The 10,201-nt window shown below is 44.7% G+C and overlaps 1 protein-coding gene and 1 long non-coding RNA gene across 10 annotated transcripts; one reads left to right on the top strand and one right to left on the bottom strand.

Annotated features, from left to right (window-relative positions):
• Positions 1 to 757: 757 nt before the first annotated feature.
• LOC127321591 (uncharacterized) lies at positions 758 to 2,845 on the top strand. Its single transcript, XR_007864187.1, has 2 exons — positions 758 to 1,124; positions 1,206 to 2,845. It is a non-coding gene; the product is annotated as an uncharacterized lncRNA (long non-coding RNA).
• Positions 2,846 to 3,771: 926 nt separating this feature from the next.
• On the bottom strand, positions 3,772 to 9,851 carry LOC127321595 (uncharacterized). 9 transcript variants are annotated; one of them, XR_007864192.1, is made up of 8 exons: positions 9,032 to 9,851; positions 8,349 to 8,444; positions 7,235 to 8,236; positions 6,423 to 6,595; positions 5,862 to 6,291; positions 4,876 to 4,982; positions 4,714 to 4,773; positions 3,772 to 3,988 (listed from the first exon to the last, which is right to left on the bottom strand). XR_007864192.1 is itself a non-coding variant. In XM_051350617.1 (8 exons), the coding sequence occupies exons 2-8, from the start codon at positions 8,358 to 8,360 to the stop codon at positions 4,025 to 4,027; spliced, it is 519 nt and encodes a 172-aa protein (XP_051206577.1). In that variant the 5' UTR covers positions 8,361 to 8,444; positions 9,032 to 9,851; the 3' UTR covers positions 3,772 to 4,024. The 9 variants fall into 9 exon arrangements, 6 of the variants coding, with proteins under 6 accessions (XP_051206577.1, XP_051206575.1, XP_051206580.1 ...); XR_011755535.1 differs by having other exon boundaries at positions 4,876 to 6,291; positions 7,235 to 7,302; positions 8,142 to 8,236; XM_051350617.1 differs by lacking the exon at positions 5,862 to 6,291 and having other exon boundaries at positions 3,772 to 4,028; positions 7,235 to 7,302; positions 8,142 to 8,236.
• Between the last annotated feature and the right edge of the window lie 350 nt (positions 9,852 to 10,201).

Below are 10,201 nucleotides of genomic sequence, written 5' to 3'. Positions count from 1 at the left end.
TCCGTTGCTCCCGTAGAAGCCGGCGTATAGAAGCCATCAGGAGCAGGGCAGCAGACGCAGGCTATGTAGAGCGGGCTGCTGGCCATACGTCTTGTGTGTATCAAGGACTTGACGATGTTCCTTTAACTGACTGGGATTTAGTTTAAAGGTGTTCAACAACCAAAACAAGCAAAGTTGCAGCCTCGACTCTGTTTGCATACCTGTTGTATGTGCTTCCCGGTATTAAAGAGGACATGCATCTCATTAATTATTTAATTTCCTACAGCACGCCAAGACTCAAGAGATGGCTCTACCCTATTACTATTAGTCATGAAATTGCTAAGGTAAGGAATGCATATTAGCTAAAATAAATTAAAGAATTAATTACAATATTAAAAGACAATCTTTTAGTAGGTTAAGTAAAAACAAATTTTAAATAAGTATAAAAGACTAGATAAGAATGAAACTAATAATAAATTGAAACTAAAACATATTGCAGTTATTAACTATATTTAACAGTGACTTCCTATCCATTGTAGCTACGTTTAATGGGCAGTTGCAAGAAATTAATAATATAAAGATGTAAAATATATACTATGAGAATTAGAGACACCATTCAGATGTAGGCGCAAATCCAAGTAGACACAAAGAGATTATAAATTTGCCGCTTCGGTTGGATGTGTTTTAAGGAGAGAAACCGACGTACGTCTATGGATTAGAGAAGTGAAAATAGGAATATGCGACCTAAAACTAGGGATATGCGAGTCGGTCGATTTTTGGGTTGGGCACTCCATGTGGTTGCACGGACCCTGTTATGACAAAATAAAAATTATTCAGCGGCAACGCGCGGGCATTTTTCCTATAATACCTAAAAGTCTCTCTTTCTTCTTTTTTATTTCCCACTTTGATTTTTTGCCCACCCTCTTTCCATAGGTTTTGGAATACCTCTCTTTCTCAGGGATAACCTAGTCATGACCTTATTTTGTGACAACAATCAAAGGAAAATCTGGATTCTTGGAGGGATTTTTATCTCCTCTATGGCGGTCGCCCTTCTCTTGTCCCCCAAGATCTGCTCCACCTCGTGTCTCCTCCGGCGACGACGAAGGCCCGACGGTGGCGCTCATCTTTCTTCTCCTTCGACGAAGGTTAGCCCACCTACTCCTTCCCGTCTCGTTTGGCTTCTCTACTGTCCCCGCGCTGGTGAGTTGTTGATTTGGATCTTGCAGGGTGCCAGCCGGAGTCACATCTTGCAGCAGCTGAAAATCTCTTGCCGAAGCAATCCGTCCATCTGTCAGCGGGGCTCCAACAAGCTTGTGATTTTCTCTCTCACGCATGCCTTCTTTTTCTCCCATTCCTTGATTTCGGTGTTTCATCATGCGTTCATGGTTGCTCCGTCTGTGCATGTGAAACGAGTATGGTTTCTTTCTCCTGTTCTTTTACTAATTCAGAATTGTTTTGGTCCGCAACCATTAATCCTAAAAAAACAGAGAGATGGGATACAATAGTAAGAACCAGATGGAAGAAAACACAGCTGTGCAATTTTTAACAATCGTCCAGATTAGATGTGCATTTACTAACTGCATATATTTTAGATCATCTTCCAAAATATAGTGAACTCTCAATTCATAAAAGAAAATCGCACACGTTTCACACGCCGTTGTGTGCAATTGATTCTAGTTGTTTTCCTTTGTGATGTAATGATGTAAAAACAACATATGATTTGTTAAGGACAGACTGTTGGATATCATCTGATCTAAAATGACAACTTGCCACCAATGCCAACTTGCTCTTAAACAAGTATAGCATCTGGGTACTCATATTTGGCATTGTATGAAAGCTGATAGGCAATGCTTAATAGCGGCAACATGTTTATGGTTTGTAAAATCGATAGCTGATGGTCAGCCTTGATAGCTGATGGCCTGGCTTCTCGCCTTTTGTGTGCACTGAAGCTTCACGGCTGCCAGCAGCTCCTTAACTATCTAAACTACATGCAAAGGGAAACTATATATGCTGATGCAACTCACAGTGCTAGTGTTCACCAGATATTTTCAGAACTTGGAATCCAATTGTTATCATAGTTATTGTTAACCATTTCTGTGACTTGCAATTACTAACAAAATTGAGTGCATATTGAGATGGCATAGATGGTCACTTCCAGCACTTGTTCAAGGAGGACTGCAAGCACTTGTTCAGGGAGCAGCCGCTCTGCAGCGGCGCACTGTCGAGGAGGAGCGACTCAGCGTTGCATCCCAGCGCGCGTGGGAGCAGAGGAGGACCGACGGCGCTGGGAGGTGGTTGAGAACGACGGCGAGCTTGGGCGAGGAGCCGCAAGTAGGCCAGCGACGAGTGCACATTGAGCAGAAGTGGATTAGCTATCAGCTCCTCATGGCGGAGGTCGAGTACGATGGCGAGCTGGGTGCGGTGCCGCGGGCAAGCCAACGGGGAGTGCACGGAGAAGATAGCAACCGGCGGTGAGCAGGTGAGCGATGCGAGCTCTGGTAGAAAGGTTGATCACGATGGTGGCGACAGTGATCCCAGATCGACCCATCTCTCTGTTTGTTGATCTTGCCCTGTCGTGTTTGCTGATTCCTCGATCTATCGCGGGCAAACTTATTACTCGGTGGCGGACGTCAAGGACGATGGAGACAAGACAAGATTACTGTTTGGAATTCAAATTTACAGGCGTCATTTGAAGCGTTATGAATTTTTAGTATTTTTTTTTTGCAAAAACAATTTTGGACGGAGGCTCCGATATCCTTTCTAGGATGGAGGGAGTGCATTTTATTAGCACCTAAAATCGATGTGATACAAACCAAAGACGTGGATGGCAGTACTTTTCAGAATTAACTGTTGGAATTGAGCTTGAGATTTTCTGAAATATTTTTATTTTTATGAACTCTTTTTTATTTTAGTATTATTTCGATTTTTCGTGATTTTATCTGCATTGGTACTTTGAAATACTGCAGTATTTCTAGTCACGTATCCTCACTTCATCAGTCATCATGATTCTGTAGTCCTCGCAATCCCCTCCCATTCCCCCGCTTGTTTCCAAATGGCCGGGGTCATTTCTCCGGTGGAAAAAGGTGGATCCCCCCCATGCCCTTCAAATTTCCCCGTTGGGCTTCGGCTCCCTTGTCTTATTAGGCCTTGCAACCAAACAAGCACTTAAGGGAGAAAGAATTGATAAGAACAAAATTCATACAGATGGGCATGCTTATTTAGAACTATTATTATATTAAATACTGTCAGCGGTTGGGTGTAGCTTTGGATCCACAAGTATTCCTCAAGCCCGTTCTAATTTGTTCTAGTGGTTCGCTCTAGCTTTTCACTACAGCACCGTAGAGTTTTCAAGGCACTTTTAAATGCCCTAAAATGTGCAAAATGTGTCCTCAATAGTTTTTAAGGCACATAAAAATGTGCCGAATTTACCAGCTACTCAAAAATTATTGAGGGCACTTTAAAAATGTGTCTAAAAGATTTTTTGACAGCACATTTTAGATGTACCCTTAAAACTTTTGAGGGTACAATTTGATGTGCCCTTAAAACTTTTGAGGGCACATTTTGGATATGCCCCCAAACTTTTGAGGGTTCATTTTGTATTTGCCATTGAAACTTTTGAGGGCACATTTTGAATGTGCCCTGAAAAGTTTTAAGGGCACATAAAAAATGTGCGCAAAATTTTTTGTAAGGCACATCAAAAAGTTATTAGCACATTCCTGCAAATGCCCAAAAAAACTTGCTAGCACAGTTTCGGAAACTGAATCAAATGCATACACTTCAATTCAGTTTACATAATTGCAGAAGATGAATCAAATATAGGGGTTCTTCAGTTGTACTGAATCATATTTACATAATAATCAATTACACGGTTTGTGCAAATTCAATTGTACTTGAACTGAATCATATTTACATAATCATCAATAATCACCGATGCTTTTAGATGGTTGTCCTTTGAGAATCCTCCATCCCCTGTTGTTGTCTTCACATTTCTTGTTTCTGAATCAGCTCTCTGAGGCATTACAGTGCCAAATTCGCACGCGATTGATCATCTTGTTAGATTAATTACCATTATAAAAGTTGTAATTTGCATGTATGATAAACATTTAAATATAGCCAAGGGCATATCCAGACTTAATATAAGCATAGACTTTTAGTATCTGCTTTCAGCGGCTTAGCAAAGCTCTGCATTTAGTTCAGAAAACGACAACTTGTTAACCTAAGCATGGAAACTTGTAAAGTGAGCAAACGCTCCTGATAATTGAACTTCAGGTACAGAAAAACTGCAAAAGTGGATAGTAGCATAACAGATATGTTTGCTTCTCAAATCAATCCCAAGTAATCAGTCTTGTAAAGAGAGCAAAAATAAGCACAATAGCCCAGAGAGAAACAAAAGTATATAGAACTTGCACAAGCAATCTAATCAGGTTCAACAAAAGGGTAGCATCAGTCAATAGGAACATAGAAACAACACCGAGCATCCCATTCAAAAATAAATCTCTTATAAGCCAAATGGGGACTACTGCTTCCAAGTACTACCAACCAGCAATACTGAAATGGCGCAATGTAGAATAACCCAGAGAGAAACAAATGGTAATTGGAACTTGTACAACAAGCTATGTGATAAAGCTCAACAAAAGGATCGCGGCGGTGATAAGAACAATAGCTGCTAGAAACGTGTGAGTGATCATCCAATTTCACATTGGCCTAAGAGTACCATGGTTCCAAGCAAAATACCTGTGAGCTCTGCACTTGCGACTTGAACTTGGAGCTGTTGGCATCCTGCAGCATCCCACACTGCACGCGGTGGCAGCAGAAGCAGGAAACAGATGATGAACAACCTATCAATTCCCAGCCAAAAAAAAATGGAGCCAGAAGGCGATAGATAGGTGTTATTACCTTCTGCATCTCGGCGTTGGGGACGAAGGACTCGGAGATGCTCTCGAGGCTGTCGTGATCGCCTCCGCGTGCTTGGTCAAGACACCCAGCGACTCCAGCTTCCTCACCTTTTTCGATGAAGGAAATATATTAATATCAGAAGATAACAATTACACCCAGCCTCTGCAACAACGCAATGTCCTAATAACATTACGGATGCACACAGCCAAAAAAGAGAAAAAGAAAACTAAGAAATAAAAGTTCCGCTACAATATCCCAGCCCTAGTATCCCAGCCCTAGCAACAGTAATACATCCACCACCAAGACAACACCTAAAATTCAGACTCTTCAAAAGCAACGCCAGGGAACAGTGCACCAGCGCCGTCGTCGCCCGATCAAAGATCTTAGGTTTTCACCCTGAAGATAGTCTCCGCTCTCAAAACAATGCCTTCAACAAGGACATTGTTAGGCACAACCAGACCTGGTTTTCACCCTGAAAGGTAAGACTCCAAACTTTACATGTGTTGCCGCCCCCCACTTTCATACCACTGTTGCGAAGTACGGAACACCAAGCAAGCCCCTCAACAGCGCAAAGACTTGAACCTCCATTAGCTAGTCCTCCAAATCCGGCCTTCATGATATTCTCTTCTAACTTCACCATGGATCAGGTGTCACTTGGTGTCAACACAGAAAAGAGCTTCGCGCAGCACCCTCCAAAACCAAACGGTCGGAATAAAAGCATGGGCACGCACGACCGAATACCACCGATCCAGCAAACTCCAGGCAATAGAAGCAGTGTTACATTCGCCGGCAGCGCCTTCCGGAACTCAACACTGCGGCCAGATCATGAAGGGCAGGCCTCCGGCAGGTCTTCATCTTCGCCCAAGAGAGACCCTAGAACTACCGCCTTTATTCAAGTCGGGCCCCCACGTCGGCGACCATCCTATGGCCATGGTTGCTGCCGGAGACACCAAGCAGATCGCGTAGTCCAAAGACACCACACAAACCTAGGCACTGCCGCAGCCGAAAGCCAACCCTCCACCGCCGGCTGCCGAGAGGCGAAGGGGACCTAGGGTTTCCCCTTGCAGCCCGCCCCCACTCCTCCCTCCATCGCCGGCAGGGCACTCCACCACCTCGTCGTTCGTCATGGCGTCACCGAGCCAAGGCCAGGCGCCGCCATCGAGGTCCCCGACGAAAGGGCCGTGCACCGGCCCGAGGAAGATGACCCACGCCAGACCTCCTCGCGTGAGATGACGAAGAATCCCCGCCGCCGCCGGCCGGCCTTTGCCAGACCGCGCCCCCAGGCAGCGGCGAGGGAGGGGAGGGGGAGAGGGGGGGAGGCGGCGACAGCGGGATACAGTTCCCCCCGGCCGCCACGCGGGGGCGGCTCGGGAGGAGGACGTGAGGGTTAGGAGGACGGGCGTCCAGCTTCCTCACCTGCAAACGATTAGTACACATCTCAGCATTCTCATTTCGTCGAGCACCTTCCAGGCGCGAGCTCTCGGGGAAAGAGGGAAGCAACTAATGGTAGTGCTAGAGGGAAGCAAGGAGAGTAGATTGCTTATTACGAGGGCGAGGGTGTCGACGAGGGAGGTGCGGCGATGGTCTTGACGAGCTGCGAGATGTTGCGGGCGGGGCTGGCCAAGCGCGTCGACCACAAGTGCTGCTGGTGGTGGTGCAGGAGCATGCAAATACATTATATGAGGAAAGGAGACCATCTTGTGTGTGTATCTCTTACACCCTGGTTGAGATGAAGTGTAGGTGGAGCTAAATAAGCTTATTTGTGTAACAAATACCACAAAACCTAGCTGACTACCAGAATCTAGACAATATAAGAAAAAACAAATAACAATACTGCAATAGTATAATAACTAATTTGACATTGCATCCATCAGCAGGAATCAACTAAAAACGCCTAGAGAAGAAAGAACAAATATCAATGGTCAATATAATAGAAGGGTCCATAAAAAATGTTCCCCTGTTTGATCAAATTGCAACGGCCAGGAAACCTATCATTTCAGCCAAACAGGCATGCCCTCAACAATTGAAGTAGTTTGATATTGCTTTCGAAAAGAAAAGGAATAATAAAAGTGGAAATCTACTGTGTATTAATGCATATCCTTTCATAATTAGAGGGTGAATAACCTAGAGGTATGAACAAAGTTAATCCATAGACCTTTGTTCACTTATAAAGAAGAGATCATCAAATCAATTTCAAAAGGATGGTTCTGATGTATGTGATTCAAATAAAAAAACTGAATAAAATAAATATGGGTGATTCAAATGACAGGGAGCAGCGATCTTACTGTGTAAGGTGCGTCTATAATGAAAGGCCTAACCATAATTATTTCTGAAGTTGCCTGAGGATTAACATATTTACCTTGAGCCCCTGCGATTTTTCCCTTTAATATTAAAACACTTGTTGGAAGTGTTACGCCCCTTGACCCACTGTCCACCTCGACATGGTTAAGTACTTATAGCATGTTGGACATCCTCTGCTGAAGAGATAAATATATACACAAGTACCTACAAATCGAAGGTTGCGAGACCAGGATGCAATGGCATTGTATACTAAGAGTGTTACTTCTATGGATTGCAAATAGAAATATTGATGTAAAAAAACATGTACGTTTGAAGCTTCAGACATCTCTAATATGAAATGTTTATTGGACACAACCAATTCTACAGGTTTTAAAATGACCAATATATATGAAGTCTACAGGCCATAGAATTTGCTGACATATGTTCTAATTCAAGCACCACCCATTACACCTTGATATGTTGTATCCACATTGATATTATTATGCTGTTACATCTTCTCAACATGAAGCAAACCAGGATAAAACATGGTACAATTACAGCATCTGTCCATGGATAAGACGTCACCTTGGAGGAACGTTCCTGTTCTCTAAATTCTATAAGGTTGGGAAAATGAGAGGTACAATTCTATCCTATCAGCCATTCAAACCACTTCTACAAGCTCAGGTTAGCCCATTCAGACCAGTCGCACCAAACAACAGGAACATAACAGAGAAAACCCTCCACAATCATCGTTGTACGGATTGGTAGTTTGTTTCAAGAAAAATTTCAACTATAGCAAAATGAGTAAAAACTGTGATAGTGCCAGTGCCACAATTTTTTTTTTGGTATTAACATCTAATTAACAATGAAAAGTTCCATAGGAAATATACAAAAAGTATCAGCGTGAAAACTAATCAACAATGAAAATCATTATAAAAATTCTAGCAAGTCACTAATCCAGTGCACATGTAACATAGTCTACGTACCCTCCAGTTTGCAGATGGCCTCTTGTAAAGCCAGAATAGACTATGTAATGTTGAAGAAAGCATTTCCCAGTGGTTATTTCCCTTGGGAGTGCTACCTGTGCAATGCAATAACTAATGAAATCGGTTGCAGTTTTATACTCCCCTGGATAAATATGGCAATGTGCAAACTTAAAACCTGTTGCACATGATGGACAGAGAAAGGGGTACCTCGTAATTCATGTTATCAGTGTCAAGGCGCCAATCCTAGTATTGATCGTACATACCCAATCTTCCCAACAATAATCTTGCTCAGTACATCATTATCTGAATGTTGTTTCAGACACCATTGAGCTCATATATTTTAGAGAAAATGCATGCTATGTATATTCAGTAACATAAATACTCAAGGGATCTAAAGAGCTCATGATTGGTTGGCAGTAGTGAAATTGAATGAGGCGTCAAATGGCATGGTGCCAACATCCAGAGTAGAACAAATGAAAGTATATAACTTAGCACCCAGTTTGAAATGGCATTTCTCTGAATGAGCGCAGCTGCAGTGGTATTTATCGAATATACCATTTCATGAGCAGCAAACAAGCAAACAAATATAACACATTTCCCTAGACAAGAACACCTTGTTATTCGAGTGTCTTAACTGACTACCCACCACCTGAGGCCAACCTTTCATTCACAAAATGTTCATGAAAAACAACTTAGTGAGATGAAAACAAACCAACTTAATTAAACCATGATGGTTCCAATCAGTTTCTTAGCTGCACCACATTGACCAATCAAAGAATTGTGGAATAAATATCATGGGCAGAAGACCACCACAATATCCCCAAACCTACAACTCGCCACGGCACAGCGTCCAGACCATCACATAGCACGAGGGAGAACCTAAAACTTACCTAAAGTGGAGGTGTAGCCATGGATGTAGTCGAGGGAGACAGCGAGGTAGTCGAAGAAGGGGTCAGGCCAACCGCAGCCTGCCACGGCAGTAGGAGCACCAAAGGGCGATACTGACGGAGAGGAGATCGGGGGCGTCGAGGGTGCAGCCGGAGGGGTTGGAGCGGGAAGCAGCGCTGACAGCCCGAGCCTATGCGGCTAGAGTTGCCGCGGGGCGCACCAAGGAGGCATGGTGCTAGGGCGGTGGCGTGGAACCGGTGGAGGCGTCCGTGGCGGGGCGACGCAGGCGAGTGGTGGGTGCCGGAGACGCATCGGCGAACTCCAGCCGCGAAGCTAGGGTTAGCCGCGGCGTCGCGCTTGAGGCAGAGCCGCGTGGCGCTGGTGGGGATACGGTGTAGGAGGCGGGCGCGGTGCCGCGCTGGCGTACGACCGCGCCAGGAGCTGCCAGCGGCGGCCGGAGCAGTGGCGGCATCGCGGGGGAGAAAAGGGGGGTGAGAGGGGGTCGCGTTCGACACAGATGTGAAGGACAAAGCGAGAGGGACCGTAGTCCGTAGGTGGAAGTTTGTCGGGACGGCGTCCGCGGGGTGGTGGTCACGTCGCGGGAGGGCGGGTCGAGGATGTGAGCTGTGAAGGAGCATAGGGCCTCCACGGTGAGCGGTGTCGTAGAGACGGAGATCGAGTGCGCCGCCAGGGCCGCGCAAGGGGAGCGCACGGCGGGGATGCGGCGGAGAGAGACGGCCTGTCAGGATCACGGTTGATCGCTGATGATAATTTGGAGCAAGGAGGAAGAAGGGGAGCACCGGGGGCTCAGATCTCCAGCTCTAAGAGCATGTCTAACAGGCCCCGTATTTTTTCGCCCCTTAAAACGCGAGTAGAGGGTCCTGTATTCACTTTTCGTCGGCCGAAAACTCGGACGAGCTAGCAGACCCCGTATCCCACCCCGGTTTTTTGACAAATTGCATATTAGAACCAACACACCATTCACATAAAATAAATGTTTTACATCACACAATAATCGTCATAATTATTACAATAATGTTTTTCGGAAATGTCAACAAATGTTCTAATGGAAGAATTAAACAAATAACAAATGTTTCACACATACAACAAATAGGAAATGAATGTTTCACACATACAACAATGGGAAATGAATGTAATAAATCATTGGCCAT

Source organism: Lolium perenne, chromosome 3 (assembly GCF_019359855.2).
Source record: "Lolium perenne isolate Kyuss_39 chromosome 3, Kyuss_2.0, whole genome shotgun sequence".
Classification (NCBI taxonomy): domain Eukaryota; kingdom Viridiplantae; phylum Streptophyta; class Magnoliopsida; order Poales; family Poaceae; genus Lolium; species Lolium perenne.
This window is presented reverse-complemented; position numbering and strand designations above follow the sequence as displayed.

What these genes read in the sequence shown, in the direction of transcription:
- LOC127321595 (XM_051350615.2), bottom strand. An exon ending in GGCCATCTGCAAACTGGAGG is followed by an intron (nt 7,303 to 8,141) that starts GTACGTAGACTA and finishes CGAGGTGGACAG; the next exon opens with TGGGTCAAGGGGCGTAACAC. An exon ending in CCAACGCCGAGATGCAGAAG is followed by an intron (nt 4,774 to 4,875) that starts GTAATAACACCT and finishes CACCGCGTGCAG; the next exon opens with TGTGGGATGCTGCAGGATGC.